Genomic DNA, 24437 nt, shown 5'->3' with positions numbered 1-24437 from the left:
CGAGAATTCCTTAAAGTCGGGGAACTTGGAAAGTGGCCTGAATTGACTTAAAGGGACCCCGTGGCAGCACATGGTATGTTTGTATGTTTCTTAGAGATGTGATTAAAGTCTTAGAAGAGCCAGCTTTAGAACGGTTTTGGCACCTGTAAATGAAAGAAGTGACCACTAGCAAAGTATGGAACCAATCACCATAAGATAAAGGAAAGGCACTTACTGATTTTCTCAGGGACCAAGAATGAACTAGAACTTCAGAAATACAGAAACATCAGTTTTTGGTTGCCTAGTAACAATAATTCTTTGGCCTGAATTTATTTCAGAAGTCTTTGTAGTATTTAAAGATTTTTATAGAATCACAGTTAGAATCAACTACAGTCAGAATCCCAACTGATGTAAATTTGTAGAACAGTCATTTGCACAGAGTAGAAATACAGAGTAGTTAATACTTATGCTCTGCAAACTGGTATTAGGTGTTAGTTGTGTGGCTTCCCTTAAATTATAGGTTATTAAGTATGGAATATCCAATTTCCTTAAGTACTAAGTTTGACAGTTGATATCTGACATTTCACTTTGACACTTATTGTTTTTTATTGTGAAGGTACGTCCTCATTCTTTCAAATGCATGTTTTGGCTTGTGATTATCTTTCAAAATATTTTTTAGAGCAATTTTTATGAAAACATGGCTAAGTCAAAAATTCGTGTTGTTTTTGAATATGAGTTCCGTCATGGAACCAATGTGCCGCAGACAGCTCAAAATATCAACAAAGTGTTTGAGAAGGATGTGGCTAATTAACACAGTACATCAATGGTTTGAGAAGTTCTGTTCTGGATGATTTTAATCTTGAAAATGGGCTATGTGGGCGACCCGAAACCAAGGTGGATAATGATGAGCTGAAAGCTGTAGTGGAATCAAATCCATCTCAACCTACACATGAATCAGCAGCAAGGTTTGACATTACTATTCCAACAATATTGGACCATTTGAAACAAATGGGCAAGGTAAAGAAGCTGGATAGGTGGGTACTAAATAAATTAAACGAGCATCAGAAGAGAAATCATCTCAAACCTTGCCTTTGCTGTCATGACTTAAAGGTGAACCATTTCTACACCATATTGTTATGTGTGATGAAAAATGGATTCTTTTCGACAATGGCAAGCATTCAGCACAATGGTTGGATAAGGATGAAGTGCCAAAACACAGTCTGAAACTGAATATTCACCACAAAAAGCTAATGGTGTCTGTTTGGTGCTCCGGTGCTGGTATTATCCACTACAGCTTCACGAAGCCTTGTCAGTCAATTACAGCAATGTCTACAGCAACCGATTGGATGAAATGATGAGGATGCTCATGATTAAGCAGCTGATATTGGTCAATAGAGACAGGCCAATCCTCTTGCAAGACCACATGTGAAAAACAACGCTGCTCAAACTACAGCAGCTTCACTTGGAAACTCTGTCATCCACCATATTCACCAGACCTTGCACCAACTGACTACAACTTCTTCTAGGCTTTGGACCAGCAGTCCCCAACCTTTCTGGCACCAGGGACCAATTTCATGGAAGACAGTTATTCCACGGACTGGGCAGGGGGATGGGGGGTGTTTGTACGGAGGGGGAGCTCAGTCAGTAAAAGCTTCGCTCACTGGTGTGCAGCTCACCTCCTGCTCTACGCACCCCCCCACCCTGTTTCCTAAGTTTCTTGGGGTTGGGGGCAGCGGAGCTCTGAGGCCCAGTCCCTAACTGGCCGCAGACGGTACCGGTCTGGGGGTTGGGGACCACAGCTTTGGACCACTTCTTTTTTTCCCCCCCTCTTCTACTCTGAAGGAATTTGGACCACTTCTTGCAAGGAAAAATAATCAATTCTCAAAAAGCTGTGGAAAATGCCTTTTGTGATTTCATTGCCACTCGCTCTCCAGGCTTCTTCGCTGCTGGCATAAGCAAGCTCCTGTTAAGATGGCAAAACTGTGTCGTTAGTTTAGGCACATACTTTGATTAATTGTACCACTTCTTGTTTGAGATAAAATGATAAACAAAACTTTTGAAATCAGACATTTCATATTTCATGACCTAAATACTTAACATTGGTATCTCATTTCCTCATCTGTATAATGGCAATAGCACTACCTTAACTGGTGGTGGTGAGAACTGAGTTACATGAAAACTGAGTTACACGAAAACTCCATGCACTAAGTACTACGTTAGATGTTACTGACCATTGTTAACAATTCCTGTTAGAATGGGAATTTGGCAGAAACTGGCTTGTTATGTAAACTGAACTTCAAAGATCCATTACCTCAATTATGACCTTAATACCCCCACCCCCACCTCACGTGGTTGTGTCATCTATTTAGCCTTTTCTATCCTTTGACAGGAGCATTAAGGGCCAATGAAAGTGCCAGACACAGAAGATGGAGGATGAAAGAAACAAGGGCCACAAAGAAAGTAGTCAGTAGAGTCTGTCTCTAGACCCACTGTCTCAGATCTTTGAAAAAAATTGGTAATATTTTATTGACTTTATCCAATTACAAGAGCAATGAGTTTTTGCAATTAAAAGAATGCAAAGATACAATTTAAAACATATCTAGAGAGATAACCACTGTTAGCATTTTGGTTTATATTCTTTCAGGATTTGTTTTTGCATTGATTTATAAAAGTGAGATTATTCGGCCTTTTGTAACTGACCATTTCCATGTCAAATATTGTTACATTTTTTATTTTTTTAAGGGATCTTGCTCTGTTACCAAGGCTGGAGTGCAGTGGTGGGATCCTAGCTTACTGCAGCGTTGAACTCTTGGGCTCAAGTGATCCTCCTGCTTTTTAGCCTCCCAAGTAGCTAAGACTACAGGCATGCACCACCACGCCCGGCTGATTTTTTTTTTTTTTTTTTTGTAGAGATGGGGGTCTTGCTATGTTGCCCAGGTTGGTCTCCAGCTCTCAGCCTCAAGCAAGGAGTTGGCCCTGGCCACCCAAAGTGCTGGGATTACAGGTATGAGCCACCGCACCTGGCCAAAATACTCTCCTTTAAAAAGACTGCATATTATGCTTTTTATCAATTCTAAGATCCATCCCAATTTCAGGCATATTAAAATGTAAAAAAAGTGCATTATAGAAATTGATGGCATATCACAGTTTTATTAGCATTTTTTTTTCTACTTAGAACATAAACTAACAAGGTGTCTTAAAACTGATGGAATCTTAGATTCCTTGAAATTCTGTGTTTCATTTTATAGATATATCATAATTTAACTAAGTCCCTCCTGAAGGGCATTTAAGGCTCTCTCCTCCTTACCCTCTACCCACTACTATTTTAATCAATGCTGTTGAGGAATTCTGCATTCAGTTTAGGATATTTATGCTATTCCTTAGGCTACATTGAGAGGAGTGGAGTTGCTGATTGAAATTTTATGGAATATTGCTCAACTGCCCTCCAGGAAAGGGCCAACTAACACTCCTGATTGTGAACTTCAGTTTCCTTGATTAATACTGGCTAATTTTTCTGTAATCTTTGCTAATCTGATAAGTGAAAAATAGTATCTAATTTACATTTTTATTACAGGCAATTGTTTTTTCATACTTATTAATACATATTTTGTGAATTGCCCACTCAGAATCCATTTCTTTTTTTGAAGTATTGGCTTTTCATATTGATCTGTAAGAGTGCTTTATTGAGGAAGCTATTTTGGCATATGTTGTAAATATTTTTATCTAGTTTGTGTATGTGAGCTTTGCAGGGTTCTAATTTTAATTTATTGGAAATTTACTCTGGTGTAAATTGTGATGTAAAGATTTAATTATTTCTATCAGCCAATTGAATTGCTTTTTTTGTTGTTTTCTTTCTTTTTTAATGTTATAAAACGTGTCATCTGTGTGTAGGGGCCATGCTAATCTTCGCTGTGTCGTTCCAATTTTAGTGTATGTGCTGCCAAAGCAAGCACTGCTTTTCTTTTTTTAAGGGGGAAGAAGAGACCTTTCTGATCTCTCGTTTGAGAGGGTGTTTTACTCACGAGGGCTCACCTGTCAGCTCACAGAAGTGGATAATGTGAACATCCATGGGTCCAGTCTGCAGGCTAGGAAGAGAAAAACAGGCCTCCTTTGGAGGGCTTGAGTGGTGCCTTTCAAAGGTGACAACTGTATCAGGTGACAGAAAAGGACAGAACCTGGTGGAGAAAAACCAAGAAGCAAACATGGGGAATTGACTATACTAGAATGTGCCTCGTTTGGCGTCTTTTTTGCTAGCCTCAAGGCATTGGTGAGTTGCAGCTGCAGGCTGTTTAATGGAAGCTAAAAAATCAGGAGGGAGGGGCCTGCAGGGAGAGGGAAGACGGCGGTAAAGGGAAAAAACTAAATAACACTAGTTTGACTTTCCTATTGCCTTTAAGGTAGACAGAAGCCCAGGAAATAGAATCTTCCAGGAAAGAGATAGGCCTTTCAAGGAACAAGAGGCTCTCACAAGAATTGATGGTGGGGATTCCCGCGACTTCATTAAGAACGAACTCAGGGACTCTATTTATAGTTCTTGGGTCCCAGACAGTTAAGGAATCTGACGTGTTTCAGTAAAGCAGAGATTTCTGGGTTGGCTTTGGGATGTATGTCAGGAGCGAGGATTTAAAATTACTGCTCCTTTTCCTAAGGAAGGAAAGCCTGGCTGTATGTTGCTGAGCTCCACATAGTCCTGGTAAACCTGGCAACCTGATGTGGGGTTTTGACTTGGGGAGGGGGACACAAGGGCAGATTGTGTAAACTACTTAGGGCAATGGCAGAACAAGGTTACCCATCCTCTGTACTTCATGGAAAGAGGACATTTTATCTGGCAGAGTGAGCTGCCAAAGGCATACTTAAATATGTCTTTAAAATCAAACATGGCCGGGCGCGGTGGCTCACGTCTATAATCCTAGCACTCTGGGAGGCCGAGGCGGGCGGATTGTTTGAGCTCAGGAGTTCGAGACCAGCCTGAGGAAGAGCGAGACCCCCCCCGCCCCCGCCCGGTCTCTACTAAAAAAAAAATAGAAAGAAATTATCTGGACAACTAAAAAAAAAAAAAAAATTAGCCGGGCATGGTGGTGCATGCCTGTAGTCCCAGCTACTCGGGAGGCTGAGGCAGGAGGATCGCTTGAGCCCAGGAGTTTGAGGTTGCTGTGAGCTAGGCTGACGCCACGGCACTCACTCTAGCCAGGGCAACAGAGTGAGACTCTGTCTCAAAAAAAAAAAAAAAAAATCAAACACCACTGCATGCATCACAGCAGTGTTGTCAATAAAAGGAGGAAATGGGGGCTGGGAATGAAGAGGGACAAATGCAAACCCTATTGTCCTAGTGAAGAGGAAGAAGGCACAGATGGACTGGCTTCTGGAACAGAAGGAATAAGACAAAAGCAATGGCAGGTGACAGTGTTACTTTTTATTGGTAGCTGCTCTGGACCCGGAGCAGTGCTGCGGAAACGGCGCCCGGCTTCCTGCTTTCGAGTCATCTGCAGTCCAGTAGAGGAATGAGTGATACCACGCTGGGGCAGCACCAAGGAGGCCGCAGCATCCTTACGAGGAGCTGTTGGGAGTCAAGGAGGGCTTCCTTACAAACGTTGGTGGGGTGGTGGGGGAAGACAAATGAGTCCTATAGTATCACCTGGGGCTTTAAGGGAAAGCAAAGGATATGTGTGTGGAGGAGTATAAAATGGGAGATGCAGAGCTGGGTGTTATGGACACGGGGGTGGGGGAAGAGTGACTAAGATGGGTGACAGGTAACCAAGGAAGCCAAAGAGAGGGAAAAATGGGTATTGTAAGGAAGCAGTGAAGTTAGCTCCCACTGCCAAGAGGCAGTAGGTCGGCCTGCTTATGAGGAGGTGGCCCTGCCATGGCCCGTGAAGAGCAGTCAGGGGCACTACGTCCCCGGGGCAGACAAGCCAGACCGATGCCGAGGCGCAAGGACCGTGGCGTGGGGTGCGGCGCGGGAGCTCAGTAGGGGGGACAGGGATGCAAAGGCAGGAGCGTAAGCTTTTCAGAGAAGGCCTGAGAGAATATGTGTGTTAAGTCTGGAATAGCAGCAAGCAAGGGTGAGTCAAGAGTTTCAACACGAACAAGCAGAGCAAATGTCCATCGCTCAGTTACTAGAGCTCTGAGGGAAATCTGGCAACCCCACGGCTGAGAACAGTTATTTACATAGGACGCGGCTGTGTAGGGACACATTTGTAGTTTGGTGGGTTAGGGAAAGAGTGTAAGTTTGCAACAAATACTTCGTTGAATGGACATCAAAAGAGAGCAGAAGAGCCGCCTCAGCTCCAGGGTTAGTGTGGGTGGGGGGTGGTGGTGGAGGGAGTGTTGGCACCAGGCTCGACAGGGATTTAAGACAAAGGCTCTTGGATCTTTCATCCTGCTCTTTTGGGACAAGTACTATCAGTAGTTTAGACCGAAACTCTTCCCTACCAGCTTAGCAGAAGTGTCTGTAGTGAAGGCACAGAGCAGCAACGGGCCAGGGAGGCCGAAAAGCCAGGGGCCACAGCTTTAACGAGCAAGAGACATGTCACGTTCCAAGCTCGTGCTGTGGAAAAGGGATTACCTTACAGGCTCAACTTGAGCGGCCAGAGAACCAACTCAGAGTCTTCTTAGGGAATGAAAGCAGAGTGCCCCCAGGAGAAGAGGACAGACAACTTGTGAGTGCGACCTTGGAGGCCGGGGCCTTGGACCCTGAGATAGCCCTGGCCCTGAAGGCAGCAACTGCTGCAGCAAAAAGAAGAGGAGACAAGGGATCGGAAAACCTTTGGTCCAGCCCTTTACAAGAGCACCAAGATTGAGCGGGGAGGCTGGCTTGCCAAGGTCCTACGGCGAGTTTACGGTAGCTCCCCACGGTCAAGCTGCCCTGGGTTCATGAAAGAGGGTGAAGGCAAAATAAAACGATAAACTAGCAACACTAGGAAGAAGGTACATTCTTAGACTTCCACCAATGAGGACACTCATGACCACCGTGGCGGCCCTTTATACTGGTGTTCACCAGTGTCTTTTATGTCCTCATCCATAACCCTAGGCTGATTTGTTCTGAAGCCTCCTGTAATTCCCACCAGTGCAGAGCTTCAATCCCCAGCACAGCAGCCACTAGCCGAGTGTGGCTATTTGCATTTAATTATAATCAAAATTTAGTTCCTCAGTCCAGCTAGACACATTCTAAGTGCTTAACAGCCAGTGTGGCTAGTGTCTACTGTATTGGGCAGCACAGAGGCAGAACATGCCCATCATCTCAGCAAGTTCTACTGGACAGTACTGATCTAGAGCAGAGGGCTGGTATGTTGTAGGTGCTTTATAAATAGTTGCATGAATGCGCCTCTGGCCAGCTTGCCATTACTAGCAAGAGGTTTGGTTTCCACTTTCCTCCCCTTTTCCCTTTCTGGCCAGCATAGCCAAGAAACTCCAACATGCCAGAAACTCAGGCTGGAGTCTCGAGGTCCACATGGTGGAGGATGTAATCTTAAGGCTCTGGGGAGGACCAACTCCCAGTTCCCGAGACCGGCCAGGCCTGCTCTAGCTGCAGCCAGAGCCGATGGTGGTAGGAGTAGGGGCTAGGTGAATGGGGCAGGCTGTGCTGGTTGGGGGCACATTGACCTACCAGGCTTCAAGTCTCACTACTCAGAGCATGAGGGAGTCACACCCCATCTTTAACTGACCCAGAGTTAGCTTCTCACCACAGGAGAAGGTGAGCGGGTGAAAGGAACTTGAGGGGAAAACAGAAAGAGAGACGTGCTGAGGCTCCAGTTCTCCCAGAGGGTCAGAGAGAGGAGCCTCATCTAGGCTGGAGGGCAAGTAGCCCTCATGGGTGGGAAGGTAGTCAACTGGGAGGACCGTCAAGGGACTGGCTGGGTTTCCCGGCTTTGCTTCAGGTCCCCTACTGCCCAGCACCCTGTAGAGACCCACTAGTTGTCTTCTCTCAGCTGGGAGAGCTTGCGGAGGTGATGGGCTTGAGGCACTGCACACTGCGTCTTCCTCAGAGCTATGGTGACCTTGGACTCCTTGTCCCTTTTCTGGCCAGTAAGGCTGATGGGGATGTCTGAAGACTGGGGTCACCTGATGAAGGACTTCATGGATGACCAGGGGCTCAGGTTCTTCAGGACTGGGCCAGGCCGTCAGGAGCCCGTCCAGCGGCAGTCGTGTCCTCTCCTGAGAGAAGGGAGGAGAAAGAGGCTCATATTGCTGTGTAAGGGACCTGGACAGCCTACTTCTCCAGGGTTCCCGAAGCCCTCCCAACCTGCACTGCCTACTCAGCCTCGGGTGGAACACTGTGGGCCCTTGACATCGCGAGGTAAGAGAAGCAACCTTGTCAGGGAGGCAGAGAGGCAGGAGCCAGGGACTCCTGTCTGCCTCAGCCAGTGAGTGATCCACGACCGGCTCAGCCTTCAGCCAGGCTGTTTCTAATGTGGCTCCAGCGGTGCTGCCTGTTTTCCTCTAGGAGGGAGGGTGTCGGGGGGCAAAGGAAAGGCTGGGCTTGCCTCTGGGGATGGAGGTGGGGAAGCCTTTAGGGTCACACTACACAGGTAACAAGGTGACACTAGAGCTGAGCCCTGAGAGACTGTGGTGTTTTCCAGGTAGGTAGGAGGTGGCCAAGGAGGACTGGTGTATTCTGGAAACTGCTGGTTATTTCTTATCACTGGCAAACTGAGGCTTCAGAAACAGGAAGGGGTCCCACCATGAAGGCCTTCCAAGGGATTCCAAGAGGTCTGCTACTCCAGGCAGAGTGATATTCCTGTCAGATCTGCTTTTAAGAAAGACCGCTCTAGAATAACTTTCTTGAAGAAATTTTTCATCCTCTTTTCCCTTTAGCTAATTTTGTTTGTTTAAATGCACTTTTGTGACTTGGTTAATTCTCCCACTTTCTCTTTCTCAGCATCCTGTCGTCTACTAGCTTTTCAATGTTCTTATCTCTTTCCTTTCCAGACTTACTGCCCATTCTCCAGGCCGAGCCCTTGGCACTTTAGTAACACTTCCACTAGGCTTTAATCGGGCTCTCCTTACCTCCCAGAAACCATCTTACACCCGACGCCTGATCTTTCTAAAGCAGGCCCCAGAGCCTGTGATGATGGGGCTGGCATGTCCAGTGACGAGTCCCGCCCTCAGCCTGGCAGTCGAGTTCCTGCCCTTCCTCCACCTCTCCGTGTTTCCCTTCCCATGCTCTTTCAGCCATGGTCCCAGTCTTGTTAAAATACTCTTTTCTTAGTGCCACCAACACTTTCACTGCTACCACCAGCCTCCACCCTATCTGCTCCTCCATCTCCCGTGTGATACCTCCCCCTTCCATTGAGCCCCTCGTGACTGTTCCTTTCCTGGACTCCAAACATAGTGAAGAAACCACCCATCAGGTCTGTGGCACGTGATGCTTTGCACTATCACTTTTTTTTTATATGTCTGTAAGCCATCTGCACACAGGGACCATGTCTTAAGGGAGGAGTAAGATGACATAAAATAGCCATGGGACAAGACAAACCCTGGGGACTAGTCCCAGCTCTGATGTTCTGTGGCCCCGTGAAAACACAATCAACCTCTCTGGGCCCCAGTTCTCTCATTTGTCAAATGACAAGTCGTGCAAGAGGGGTTTGGTCTGGATCTACCTCTGATGTCCCTGCCCTTGCCTTGGGCATGGCAAGTGTCAAGAAAGCGAACGATAGCCCTGTGTCGGCACAGATTTCTGCGAAGGGCCCTGCCAAGCCAGAGGGTGTGTGTGTGTGTGTGTGTGTGTGTGTGTGTGTGTGTGTGCGCGCGCATGTGTGTTTCTCTTTAGGGAGTCTGCTCTTTTCTGATCACTACCCAAACTGGCCCTGGCACGTTGGTCTGGCTTGGAACACGGCTGGCAGCTCTGGGAAGCAGAGCAGCCAAAGCGCTGCTACTGCAGATGTGGGAAAGTACACGGATGCAGAAATGGCTTGCTGTGCTCACAGGTGATGTGTTCGCCTTTGCGGTCGTGAAAGCTTTGGCAAAACTGAGAGAGGCTGCTTCTCAGAGCTTGTACAAAGCAGGCCCTCTGGTGACAAGTCCTGGGGGTAAGCCTCTTAAACCATGGTTGGCTCGAGAACCCCGCGGACGCTATTTTAAGCTTTTACAAGCTGGATAACATTCCAGTGATCCCCTTCGTGACTCGACCTTTTCCTACAGAGCTTTAAGGCACGTGGTTTTGAGCTGCAACTTAAGAAATGGTAAGGGGGTGTAAAGCCTGAGAGCACATTTGCTGAAGTGGAAAGAGAGATGATTGTGTTTCTGTTGTCTGCCTCAGCCTAGCACCAGGAGAGCAGTTTGATTCTCTAAAAACAGTCTACCCACTTCAAGGGTTAAGCCTCTGAGGCTGCCTCAAAGGCTGCCGTCTTGGAGGCCCTATTTAAGCTACTTAATTTTTAAAATTTTCTAATTCACTTGTTATTTTTGCAAAGGAAAAAGAAATATATATATATGCACATAGCTTTCTTTAAAAATTTTAAAAGTTAAAAGGGAATATGTAATAAAAATTAAGTGGCCCTCATACTCCCAACCCCCTCCCCAGAGGGGGTTTCATATCAGTTTCATATATATCGTTGAAGGCTTCCAGAAACCTCCTGTGCACATGCTGCAGAGGTATGAATGTGTATAAAATTTTCCTCCTTTTTATACAAATGAGACTTACCTTTAGACAATCGTTATAAACTTTACCTTTTTCACTTTTAAGTACCTTGGAGCTCTTTAGGCATGAACAGATCTATCTCATTTGTTTTTTAGTAGTTGTGTCAGATCTTGTTGTATGGATGCATCCAAAATGTTTAACCTGCCCCCCAAGTGGACCTTCATATTATGCCCAAGTTTTGCTTCTGTTTATAATGCTGCAATGAACACACTTACGCCATGTAACCTTGGGCATGTGCCAATTTGTTACCTTCCTCCTGTGTTGCTTTCTCTAACTCTTCGTGCATCTTTCTCGGCATCGTGCTTGGGCTTTTTACAGCCCCTTTTGTGGCTCTGTCTGCTTCTGTAACCCCTAAGCAAAGGCAGACAGCTTGTAAGCCAGGTGTCTGTGACTGACCCAGAGCTGCCTCCAAGCTTTTAGGACGTGAGACTGTGGAATCTCAGCATTGGAAGACACCTGAAAGCTCAGCTGGTTCACACCTGGCACTTGAATCCCCTCTAACGGTAGCAGTGGCATCCTTATAAGGCCTCACGGCTTGTCAAGTGTGTTCCCATAGATCAGCACAATATTGCCACCGCATGAGGGCCTGGGGGGCGAACACCTCTCTTAGTTTGAGTCTGTTCAGTTCGGAGGTGTAGACTGCTACAAACACTCCCCTCACCCTGTGCTTCAAGATCTTTAGAATGTATGGCGCAATGCTGAACAGCACATCCTGCTTTGATAGGAATCCAGGACTGACCATTTACTAGCTGCTGACTAATGTTGGGCAAGTTACTTAGTCTTCTGTGTCTCAGTTTCCTCATCTGAAAAATGAGGATAATAATAGTACAATCACATAAAACTGTTGTATGGCTTAAATGTTAATGTATTAAAATGTTTTTACAAGTGCCCGGTACACAGAAAGTAATATATGTAAAATATAATAATGACTATATAACATATTATAGAATTGTATATGATATATAACAGAAAACATATAAAATATGTAATGTGTTATATATTAATATAAATGCATATACTGCTGTTATTATCACTATTCTTGCTATTGTAACTTAACAGTCTCAGTGGAGACTTGAAGTATGGGTCTTCCTGGAAGAAAGTGAATGATCTTTGTCTTGTTTGGCCCACATGCTTTACGTGGCATCTATTTCAGCCTCTCAACAGTATATAAGGGAAGCATTGTCGATTCCTGTTTTACAGGGGATGAAACTAGGACTCTGATAGTTGGGCCAGTTGTCCAAGAGGCACACACATACTTAGTGGCGGAGGCAGGGGTGGCCTCAAGGCCTGAATCCAAAGGCACTAAACTGTAGTGACTTAAATTCCTAAGGCAGACGTGGCTGGGATCGGCTCCGTCCCTGAGCAGAGGCCAGGAACCCTGGCTTTCATCCAAGGAAGGGTGTGGATGAGAGCACACACTGGGTAGTTGAAGAGAAGAAGCTTGGAGGAGAAGGGATATAAGGCCCAAGAAAGCCCCAGGCGATGGGAGGAATATTGGCATGCGCTTCCCTCCCCTGTTCTCCCCTTAGATACAGTCTTGCTCCATACTCAGATGCCATCACCTCCAGACCCTCCACCAGGGAGGGCCCGCCCTGCGCACCGTGAGCTGCTCTCGCCTCCTTTTCCTGGTCAGCGGCAGCTCCCTTCACTCCCTCTACTCTCAGTGCTCTCATCTGTCAGCTGAGCAACCTTTCCTTCTTTAAAACCTTTTCTTTGCACAATGGAATGACGTACTGGCTTCCTGCCCAAGCCGAGACAGTGTGGGTTCTATTTATCTGTTCTGTGCTCAGACAGGAAAGTCAAAAGCTTCAATTCTCTTGAATTTTGGATGAGTCAATGCTCAGGCTAATGCTCAGCAAATGGCAAAAAATACTTGCTTTCCTATTCCTTTTGAAGTAAGTAAAGGTGGGAAAGAGAATGGAAGGCATATGGAGGAACAAAAAAGCTATGGGCCTTTTAGTCTTCTGGTTACAAGCTTCAGAAGATTCCTGTGCATCCGTTGCTCTGGAGTCCAGGAAGAAAGTGAGCGTGATGACTCAGTGTAGCTCAGCACGAACGCCTTCCGCTCACCCGCAGGAACTCAGCACTCAGGCTTCCTCGTAACTGCGGTAGAGTACTTAGCTGTGACCACTAGAACCCCCTCAGCTGACACAAAGGCATTATCCCTTACCTCTGCAATGGGATATTTCTTGGCCCAAGTGCTGTTTGCTGGGTCTGGAATTTCTTTGCTACACCACTGAGGTCTGAGGGCCAAAAGGAGAACAAACACCCTGTAGGTAAAGAAAAGAGTGACATTCAGTTACGTGTGCACACAGTGGCACAGCAGCACAGATTCTCGGCGCAGTGATTTCAGTGAGGGGGTTGCTTTTGCATGCAAATAAGTAAAATATAAACACTGAAAGCAAAGATGATGCATCATCCAAGGCTGGAGTAGTTTTCTGTGAAGTTTGGATTGATGATAAGGAGTTAAGATGCAGCCGCTTGGGCTTTGCTAAATAAACCATGGAACATTTGCTCAGCGTCATGTTTAGCAATCCGTCACTATCCAGCCATGCATTCATTCAACAAATATTAATTGACTCCCTGATATGTGACCAGCACAATGCTACACATTGGGGAAAGAACAGAAAACAAGAAGACATGGTCCCTACTCTTACTATTTAGCTAATTAGAATATTTACAAAGAGTTCATAATGACAGGTAAATTATTAAGGTAAAAGTTAAAAAAAAAAACAACCCAAAATCAAAGAGGATTCAAAATGGTATAAATAGCCTGAATATAACCATGTAAAAAAATGCCAAGAAAAAGTATTATAGGGAAATATCTGAACTGTTAACAGTGGTTGTATTTGGTGATCAGAGGAAATATAGGTCTTTTTTGACGTAAAAGAAAAAAAAAATCCTTACAAATATTTCTTATAAATGCATGTCACTGAAATATTTTGACTATGTTTTGGAAGTCCAAGACCAATATGAAACATCTTTAATGACTTGGCTTTGATAAGCTTTGATGTTTTATCAGAAAAGTGTGCTTCTACAACTTGTCTAACATTTTGAAGTAAGAGATGTGGCCATGTGACTAGCTCTTCTCCAGGGAAACGTGAGCGAGGTGTCTGTGATTTAGCACAGATGACGCGGACGAGGGCAGTGTCCCAGGGATGGTAGACCAAGAGGATGGAAGAAAACTGGGTTCCCACGTGACCATGTGGAGCAGAACCAGGATGCTGCCCTCAGTACTACTACACGGGAGAGAAAGCAACTATTTCATTTAAGCCACTGTATTTTGGGTCCTTTTTTTTTGAAACAGCAGCTTAGCCCTCATCCTAACTGATCCTCGCTATGTCCATGAAGAGGATGCATGTGATCCTAGCTGACTCTTTCTGAATTAAACTTTTGCAAAGTCTACCTAGAAAGTGAGCTTTGCTTTGAAGTATCTATCACACATTGGATCTTCAATAAATGTAAAGCCTGGTGGACAAGTTCAATGGCTAGTAGAATGACTTTGAGCTAATTTTATTTTAAACTGTTCTATTCCTTTGCACAGCATCTGAAGTGAGGGACCAGGGGCCCTAGGAGGACCGATTCTATGGTTTGTATTGAATAACTAACTCATTAAAATTTTTTTCTTTACAAAATAATACAAGTTTAGTAAGAAAATTTTAGGAAATAATAGTTTAAAAAAACCTAAAATCACCTATGATTCTATCCGTAGATATAAACACTATTAATATTGTGGTATATATCCTGGGGCCACAGGAGTAACTGCCATCTAATATCCATTTCCCCTCTTTCTTAGGAAGAGGACCCTGATTTACTGGGATGACAATGAACTTGGCTAAAAGACCACAACTTTAAGCCTCCCTTGCGTCAGCAATTTCTGACCAGTGAGATGTTACCAAAGGTGTCATGTGTGACTTATTGATGGCTCCTTAAACGGGAAGTGTGAGCACCTTTCTTCTTTCTTCCTGTAGTGGTAGAATGCAGGCACGATGGCAACAGCTCCTGTAGCCGTTGGTGAACTTGAGGTGAACTTGAGGAAGCTAATGTTGGAACAGTGGAGCAGAAAAATGGAAGGCGCCTAGGTCCCTGATGACTGCGGAGCTACCACACCAGCCCTTTACCTGAGTTTACTTCCTTTACCTGAGTGAGAAACTGTTAGCTAGTTTAAGTCATATTAATTTTGCTTTTTATATTAATATCACCAAACATAATGCTGATAAAGCTTGCATATGTATGTCTGTATGCACTATTTTTTTTTAAATTTTATTTTCTTTTTTTTTTTATAAGACAGGGTCTCACTCTTGCTCGGCTGATCTCGAACCCCTGAGCTCAAGCAATCCTCCCGCCTCGGCCTCTCAGAGTGCTAGGATTACAGGCGTGAGCCACTGCACCCAGCCTGTATGCACTATTTTTAAGAAATGAAAGTACATATTGTTCTGTAACCTGCTTTTTAAACATAATATAGCAAATATCATTTATATCATTTAATTTTCTACATCATCTTTAATGGATGCATAATACAGTATGAGTTATATTTTGATTTAGTTAATCGATTCCTTATCATTGGGTATTTAAGCTGTTTCAAATATTTTTCTTTTGTGAACAGTATTTCAGTGAACATATTTTCCACTGAGTATCTACAGACATCTATGACATACTTAGAATAAGTTTCTAGTTAGGAATTATTAGGTCCAGAGTTATATTTTAAAAAATTTGACACATACTGTCACCCAATAAGGCTGAATAAGTTTAGTCTGCCACCATGCAATGTATGAGGGCATCCATTTCCCTGACTCATAGCAGCAACAGCTATTATCATTTAAAAAAATAAATACATTTACCAAATTGAAAGGTGTAACCAACTCACTTTTGCCGGAAGTAACGCATTGAGAAAATGCCCACCATGATGATAGCAATGCAAATGCTCGGTGCCACAAACACCTTCCAATTGGCTTTACCTGAAAAGTTAGTAAATCTTGTGACTGAGTTATCTTCAGGGAACATTTCAATACACTGTTGGGTGAATGCTCTGGGCCCTACCCACAGCTCCTGGGCAGCTGGGCTCAGTAACCAGGCCAATGCATTTTTGTCCATTCAGTGAGGGACCAGGGGCCCTAGGGGGACTGATTCTATGGTTCTAAGAAGAGCACCAGCCCTGCCTCTCACAGGGGCAGAAGAAAGGAGGTATGGAATCCAAAGCATACTGGTGACTGGGAGCCCTGAGTTCTAGTCCCAGGTGTGCCACTAACAGATATGTGATCTGTGGACCTCAGTTTCTTGATCTATAAAATGTGAATGATGACGTCTACCTTGAGGGTTGTTATGAAGATTAGAGATGATTTATTTAAAGCATAGGGCAATGTCTCTGAATATAGCTTCCTGAATATATAGCTATTAATTTGACTAACCCATGGGACATGCCCTCTATCCAGCTATGGTCTTTGAAATTGTGCCTATTCCTTCCCATGAAGAGAACTACACAGCATTTCACTGCCTGTTGGAATTATTCATTAATTCATCCAACATTCATTAAGTACTGACCATGTACCAGGTTCTATTAGGAGCTGGGATACAAAGATGACTAAGACATAGGCTCTGTTGTCTAAAGAAGTCATGAGTGTAGTCCAGGAGATGGATATGTGAACATGTAAGCAGTAAACCACAATGCCATGGGACAGGTGTGAAAACAGGGGTATGTCCAATACTCATAGTCAGTGTCGCAGAGAACAGCATGGGAAACTGCCTCAGGAGTAGCTGAGGAAGGTTTTGCAAAAGGCACAATGTCAAAAGGTTAGAGTTGGAGGATGAATAGGAGTCAGCTAAGTGGACAAGGAAGACCAGACCAGACAAAGAGAATGTCATCGCACAGCTGTGGAAAGAAGGAACAGCCAGTACTTTCAGGCAGCTGCAGGCAGTCTGCTGACATGTGTGGCAAAGCATAAAGCTAGGTGGGTAAAGAGGATCCTGCAGTTCGAATTCTAGCTTGAAGGCCCTTAGGAAACTACTGATGAGTTACGACAAGAGATGGAATGTCAGCATCTGGGCGCTTGCAGAAAGATTCTTCTTCTGATTGAGTGAAGGACAGGTTGGGAGGAACAGTGAGCAGGAGGAATTAGAGGCCAGAGACCTGTTAGGCCCGGGAGGGGTGTGTCAACAGGACTGAATGGGGGAATTCATGGAGGCAACCTTTTTTCTACCCCACACAATCAGGGGAATCTGACAATTCTTCAGGATCTGCCTTCCTTCCTGGGCAGATGGGACATGTTTGGAGTAGCACCAGGAGAAAGCTGCTGAGTCCTTAATCCATCTTAATTGCTCACAAGTTAACTTTCATGGGCGTGCTGGGGAGGTGAGAAAAGGGCTTGTCAACTTTCCCGGCGGAGTTTCCCAGTGGCATACATAGAACAGCGAAGTCCTGAATGATCAACCAGATGCTCCGTACCACAGAATGAGAACAGCTTGTTTTATGCTGAGAGCAGATGCCAATGAACATTGCAGAAGAGAACAGCGTAACTTGGTTGGTGAAGAGAAGCCCATGTTAGCTGGGTCACTTATTCATAAACTCAAATTTAACTTAATTTGAGAAACCAAATCTGAGTTTGATTTGTAGTTCTGCCACTTAACACCTCCATGACCTTGGGTAATCTTTCTGTACCTTAGTTCCTTCACTTGTAAAAAGGCAGAAAAATCCCTCATCTTTTATTCATTTCACATTGAGTGCCTGGTAGTATGGGCCATGTAATTTTGGAAGGATAAATTAGCAAAAGTATGTGTTATGGGTTGAATTGTGTGCCCCCCAAATCCATATGTTGAAGTCCTAAACCCCAATACCTCAGAATGTGACCTCATTTGAAAATAGGGTCATCGTGGATATAATTAGTTAAGATGAGGTCATACTAGAGTAGGGTGAGCCCCTAATCCAATGTGACTGGAGTCCTTATAAAAAGGAGAAAATTTGTTTTTTCTTTTTTTTCTTTTTTTTTTTGAGACAGAGTCTCACTCTTTTGCCCTGGCTAGAGTGACTGCCGTGGCGTCAGCCTAGCTCACAGCAGCCTCAAACTCCTGGGCTCAAGCAATCCTCCTGAGTCAGCCTCCTGAGTAGCTGGGACTACAGGCATGCGCCACCATGCCCGGCTAAATATATTTTTTTAATTGGCCGATTAATTTCTTTCTAATTTTAGTAGAGGCGGGGTCTCGCTCTTGCTCAGGCTGGTCTCGAACTCCTGAGCTCAAACAATCTGCCCACCTCGGCCTCCCAGAGTGCTAGGATGACAGGTGTGAGCCACCGCTCCCGGCCAAAAGGAGAAAATTTGGACACACAGAGAATGTAGAATGGAGGCAGAGATCTAGAAGCCAAGGAACATCAATGACTGTCTGCAAACTTCCAGAAGCTGGAAGAAAGGCCTAGAGTAGATTCTCTCTCATAGCCCCCATAAGGAACCAACCCTGCCGACACCTTTATCTTGGACTTCTAGACCCTAGAACTGTGAGATAATAAATTTCTGTTGGTTAAGCCACTCCACTTGTGGTACTTTGCTACAGCATCCCAGCAAAGTGTTTAACAGAATGACTGTTGCATAAAACTGCCTGATATGCAATAGCCTCTATTGCTATTGTCGATGTAATTCTCCCATCATTCATTGAATGGATATTTAGTGAGCAAGTACTGCGAACTGGGCACCATTCAAGGCCTTGAAGATAGAGATATACAGTTATCAGTCCTTGCCTACTGGATTCAGAGTTTTTTTGTGTGTTTGTTTTTGTTTTTGTTTGTTTTGAGACAGAGTCTCACTCTGTCACTCGGGCTAGAGTGCTGGGGCATCATCATAGCTCACAGTAACCTCAAACTCCTGGGCTCAAGCAATTCTCCTGCCTTAACCTCCCAAGTAGCTGGGACTACAGGCACGTGCCACCATGCCCAGCTAATTTTTCTATTTTTTGTAGAGATGGGGTCTTGCTCTTGCTCAGACTGGGTCTTGAACTCCTGTCCTCAAGTGATCCTCCTGCCTTGACCTCCCAAAATACTAGGATTACAGGCGTGAGCCACCGCACCCAGCCTGGTTTCAGAGTTTTGAGTAAGGGTCAAATGCAGTGCATCATAGAAGGAATATGGAGGTGCATTTGGGAAGGCTTCCTGGAAGAGGAAATATTTTTGCTAAATTGTGAAACATGAGTAGATGCTGTCTCCAAGAAGACAATGGAGTGGTAGGGTATACCAGTTAGAGGAAAGAGTGACAACAAGAAAGTGTGACAGCAAGAAAGTACTTAGTAAATGAAAGAACATATGATAATCTCCATGCCAGTGGTAGTGCGAATGCATGGCTGTGTAAGAATCAAGGGTAGACATACCATCTTTAAAGTTGTCTCTCACCTTGCAGACAAAATTCCCTCTCATTTCCTTGGGAACTTTCACCAGCAGCTGTCAGAGCTGTCATCCACAGGACATATGTCACCCTGGGCTGCAGGCTGTTTATTGGATGTGAATTTTGGGAGACTCTGTAGGGAATTTCTGAAAAACAGATAAAGATAAAGGAAGAAAGGCATGTATTAAAGGAAATGATTGAATATGGGCTTTTACTCATTTTTACTTTTTTTTATAGCTTCTTGTACATGCCTGAATCATTTTTACTTTTTAATGCTTCATCTAATTTGAAAGAAAAAGCACTTTGCTGTTTGAAAATAGTCCTAATTCCTCAGCACTTAATACTTTAATAGGCCCTAGACACTGTTATTATGGAGATCTCATTCCATACCATATCAAACAAATTAAATACTTTTTCTGTGGCAAAATCTTTTGAAGGAATTTTTGTCATCTTGATTTTGAAATTATTTAGCCATAGTCACTCCTTTTATTTCCTATGACTACACTGTTTCCAGTATTTATCAGGTATATTGGAGAATTCTTGAGGAGAAAATGAGATGTACAAATTGTTTTCAAGGTAATGGAATTTTTAAGAAAGCTAAATTTTGCAATTGATGAAATAGCCATTCACTTAAGATTTTTAGATTTAGATTTTGCACTTTTCTTTTTGTAGGCTCTGGGTCCCGAGCTTATAGGGCTTAATATGATGATCTGCTTCAATTTGACATAAAATCATTAAAAAGTAGAGCAATGGTACTTAGACTTATTTGGCAGGTGTAAGCCTAGATTATCCGTTCCTTATGCTCGCAACACCCCTGCAGTTTTCTCTGCAGGGAAGATTTTGTTTTTTGAGCAATGCACTGATATTATTATTTTTCCTCCGAGAAACATAAGTGTTGATAGATTTTAGTAAATAGGCAATCTTCTCCTGCAGTGACCTGCTGGGTGTGGGTTTTGGAGTGACCTCGCCAAAGCTCGGGAGGATGGTAAAGTCAAGGCCAGCACCTGCCAGCTCATGAGATGGCCTCACCTGTGCTGCTGATCAAAGGGAAACTAGAACTCAGCAGGTTGTGTCTGCATGTCATATACTGGCTCACAAACTCCAGGGAAAGTCAGATGACGTCCTGCATGCTGAATTCATTTCAAAAGTCACAAATATTTATTGAGTGCCTACATTGGACAAGGCATTGACAATACAAAGGCACAGAATCTGCCTCAAAGAGTTTACTATCTACTAGTGAAAAGAGACCCCTTAACACTATCCCCTTCCAGAGTACTATGGGTAATTAGCAACACGGAGCCCTGTAATATTACCTCCATTCCACCCAAAGCAGCTGAGGTCTGAGCGAATAATTTAATAGCTGTGATATCAGAGCAATTTCTATATTTTACATTCTGTTGAGAAAAGTCCTTGTGGAAAATTTCCAAGTCTACTCTAGCCTGGTGAAATTGCTTGCACAGACTTAATCTATATGATTGAGCCCAAAAAGCCCTTTTCCTCTTCCTAAGGCAGGGGATTAAAAAATTAATTTAGGGAGGCCTTCTGCTCATCTTGCTGCAGCAAAACATCAGCGAGCATCGGGGAGTCGACTGTGCAACTGGGTGAGGGCATCCTTCGCTCTGGGAGTGAAATGAGATGTAGGAGCAGAGGGAAGGGATTTGTACGGTTTGCTGGGCCGATGAAGTTCATACGCACACGTATATTTGAAGAACAAAAATAGAACCTCTATGGGCGAAGCAGTGAGGAGGATGGTGTCAGCAGTTTGGTTGGCAAAATAGGCTGAGTTGTGTAATAGGAGAAAGAAGTCAAGACGTCCAGCAGGAAATACTGGTCCTGCTGCCTCTGGGCCGTGATCTCTGGCAGAGATAAAGGAGGCCATTCAATCCTTGGCAGTCTGAAACTTTAGACTAGGAGTGGTTAAATGATGAAGACATCAGTTTAGGAAAATGTGATTGTTGCCAACCATCTGAGAGGCTGTAGGTAGGAAGGTCAGGTGGTACCAGGCAAAATAACTGCATTGTTACTGGAAATGAGTTTTACCTAATGATCTATGTTGAGTTTAACAAAGGGTAGGGCGGTATTTAGCCATTTGCTTTTATAAGCGCCTGCCACATGCTTGGCTGCATTCTAAATGCAGGGGAGACAATAGTGAGCAATTGCCATGGCTTCTGCTCTCATGATGCTTAGAGTCTGTTGGCAAAGACAACAGGTAGTAACAAAGTCTGATGCGTCCTCCAGTAAAGACGTGTACTAGCCACTGGTTCATCCGTGCACATGGCAACATAGCTAAGCTTCTGGAGGGGTGGTCGTGCACCAGAACCGCCCATGGAATTCACTACGATGCAGATGCCCAGGCCCCACCCCGGCTCTACACCTCACCTCTCCTGCCAGGGGAGGGCTGAGTGCCCTACGTGTTCTGCTCCTGCCGCACTCTGCATGTGCCCTTAGCACTGCTGCCTGGTCAGTGGTGCCAAAACACGAGTAAGATGGGGCCCCTTCTTCCCTACCATGAGGGCTATCTCTCCTGGTGTCTTTCTCCCTCCTCCTCTACCTGCTACCTCCTACCACTCTCTAGAAACTGCCCTGGTGAATTCGCCTATGATTTCTGGCTGCCAAATGTGACAGGCAGTTGTCTGTCTTTCATCATAGCAGTTACATCACTTTTGTGTACTCTTCTATCTCCGTCCATAGCTGCGAGCTCTCTGAAGATAGGGCACGGGTCTTACTCATCAACAAATATTTACCGAATTAAACAAAATTTAATCTAAACTGGCATAAAATAGGACTATAAGTCTGTGCTCTTTCTTGTCTTTTAACTCATTTTAAAAATACCCTCACAAGGGGTATTTAGAGTCATCAGGTTTGTGGCCATGTAAGGTAGATATTTTCTTCAACATCCATGAGGGAAGCTTCAAGAACCCACTGATCAGGTTGATCTTTCCGGCTGTAAACAGGCATCTCAGTTTAAACTCTGCCAAAAGGAGAATTATTTGGGGGGCAAATTTCACATGAAGAGTTTCAAATGGCTTAAGAAGAGGTCAATTGATTGTTCGCCTCTTGGGGTGCATTTCAGAAATGATTTACCCCGACAGGCCTAGGGGGAAGCAGTTCTATTCAGTGATACATTCTGTTTATCAATGGTGTATTAAACAAATGATCATCGGGCCTTATAATGGAATACTACGGAGCTGATGAAAAAGAATGAGGCAAATTCACATGGACTTACGTGGAAAGCTCTCCAGTAGGTGTTACTGAGAGATAATGGCAAGGTTTAGATCATAGAGAAAGATCCCAAATAGATTCTTGAATATGCATTAAAACTTTTTTTTTTTTCCTGGACGAACACACAAGGAATTGCTAACAGCCTAAGTGTGAAGGAAGGGAGAATTTTCATTTATATCTTTCTGAACTATCTGAATGTTTTTACCATGTGCAAGTATTATTTATATAATAAAAAACTAACTAGCTTTTAAAGTCATACTGCAAATCTCCTAAGGTCAAGAGGGAATACCAACTCTTAAAGCTTCCTGGGTAAAAATTACCCCTGCAGGCAGCTCTCTGGCAGCTACATCTCAGGGTGGCTTTGTTATATTATTCTTGGACTTAATAACTCTCATAAAGGAATAAAAATGTTCCTTATTTATGATAAGTGCTCCTGAAAGAAGGCCAGCTGCTTACAAAGTGAAGAGAAGTTCAAGAAAAACAAAAGATCTGAATAAATCAAAGATTGGAACATCCAATCTGGCAAGTGACTTGGAGTTGCTGACCAAATGAGCGGTCCATGAACTCATTTGAGACAATGCTCTAGCCAGAGTTTATTTTAATTGCTTTCGTTTCACAGTTATAGAATAATTATGGGTCATAAAGGGTTACTTAAACTGTATTTGATTTTGTCCATTTTGAGGAGAGGATAATATGCTACGATGGTAATTGCCAATGTGGGGATTTAAAAGTTGTCCAAATGCATTCCTCGTGAACCTCTAGGGTTTACACAGCATTGAAGTGCCTGTATGGCTTTCGGAAATGCTGTCTCTCCATAGGAGTAAGCACTTGACAGCTCGTCCATTTACTTCATCTCTGTATGCTTAGCAATTTGCTGGGCACATAACACATATTCAATACTTCATGTGTGTGTTTAGATGTCTTTTATATTTCTCCATTCAATTAATTTCACAAATATTTATTGAGTACTTACTAAGTGCCGGGCACGGTGCCAGCACATGTGTAGATATACACATACACCAGCTTGTGTTTTCCTGACATCCAAACATGAAGGCCTCATTGCATTTGGTTCTCACACGTACCACAGAGCTGAGGTTTGGAATTGGAGTCCCGTTCTCTCCAATATATCCTGTAATTGAGGATGCAGCCCATCTGCTCCTGGGCTGGAATGCTGTTCCATGAAATCAAAACGCTCCCCTTTTCCTCTGTGATGGCATTAATGTGGGGGCCACGCAGTGGTGCTGTAAAGTAGAACACAGGAGGCTTCTGTCACCCTTCGAATCCACATCATTAAACTAAAGGAAAATTTTGCTAAAGGTCCCAAGACTCACCCTTGTACTTGGAGTTACCCAGGGTGGAGCTGCATCCTCCTTGATCCCCTGACAGTGCATACACACGGATTTCATAACAGAGGTAGGGTTTTATGTTCTCTGCGAGGAAAAGAGAGTTCTTGTAACAGGCATGCCATCATCAGTGAGTCACTACAGGGAGTCATTTTAATGTCTGATATGGATGTATCCAAGGTATTTCTTGCTTTTTCTTAGTTGGAAAATGGTTCAAGCACAGTCCAAACTGAGGGTAAAGGGATGACCTATGTCACAAATTCTCAGCATCCTATTTGCCATGACGTGGCTTCTGGAAGTCACTGTTCCCAACTTCCACATATGAGATCAACCAACCAGCCAACCTGAGTTTCTTTCCATGTAAACAAACAAGGTCATGGTGATTAAGAAGGAGATAAAACCTATTCAAATTCCAAAAACAATTTAAATATTATGACCACACAAACACATGCACACAGATTGCTTTTGGAAAAAAAAAAAAACCAAAAAACTTGCTTTCAAAAAAAACACTTTGACTTCTACAAATAAATCATTTGCTGTTTACAAGAAAGTGAGGCTGGAATTTTGCAGCAATACTTTTCTGATTCCATGATGCTTATCAGGATCTGATGGGGCAGATGACACACCCGGGCATGACTAGCCCGGGCCCGCTGGGTGCAATCTGACTCCTTGTTTCCCTCCTCCCCCTCCCAGTGTTCCAGTGAGATCTTAGTTGCTTCATAGCTGGGAAGATTTGAAAGGTACCTGGAAATGTTAATGCTCCTTTCTAACTTTTAAAGTGCCACATTTTGCAATTTTCTGTCAGTCATGAAACTTATTGGCAAGTCCTTCTTCCCTGACAAAACTTATTTCTAAGAATCTCAGATTTCTACTGCCTGTGAAGAAAAGGAC

The 24437-nt window shown here is 43.9% G+C and overlaps 1 protein-coding gene across 1 annotated transcript in view; it reads right to left on the bottom strand.

Annotated features, from left to right (window-relative positions):
* Positions 1-7583: 7583 nt before the first annotated feature.
* The window catches only part of IL12RB2 (interleukin 12 receptor, beta 2), a 67030-nt gene continuing 50176 nt past the window's right edge, over positions 7584-24437 (bottom strand). Inside the window, exons 10-15 of the mRNA XM_012653759.1 lie at positions 23535-23633; positions 23286-23444; positions 18990-19127; positions 15486-15576; positions 12789-12888; positions 7584-8133 (exon numbers count right to left, since the gene is read on the bottom strand). Coding sequence (XP_012509213.1) covers positions 7606-8133; positions 12789-12888; positions 15486-15576; positions 18990-19127; positions 23286-23444; positions 23535-23633 — 1115 coding nt within the window. The 3' untranslated portion in view covers positions 7584-7605. The remainder of the gene's footprint in view (positions 8134-12788; positions 12889-15485; positions 15577-18989; positions 19128-23285; positions 23445-23534; positions 23634-24437) is intronic.

Source organism: Propithecus coquereli, unplaced genomic scaffold (assembly GCF_000956105.1).
Source record: "Propithecus coquereli isolate 6110/MARCELLA unplaced genomic scaffold, Pcoq_1.0 Scaffold427, whole genome shotgun sequence".
Classification (NCBI taxonomy): Eukaryota; Metazoa; Chordata; class Mammalia; order Primates; family Indriidae; genus Propithecus; species Propithecus coquereli.
The sequence above is the reverse complement of the archived record's forward strand: the minus strand, read 5'-3'. Positions and strand labels throughout refer to the sequence as shown.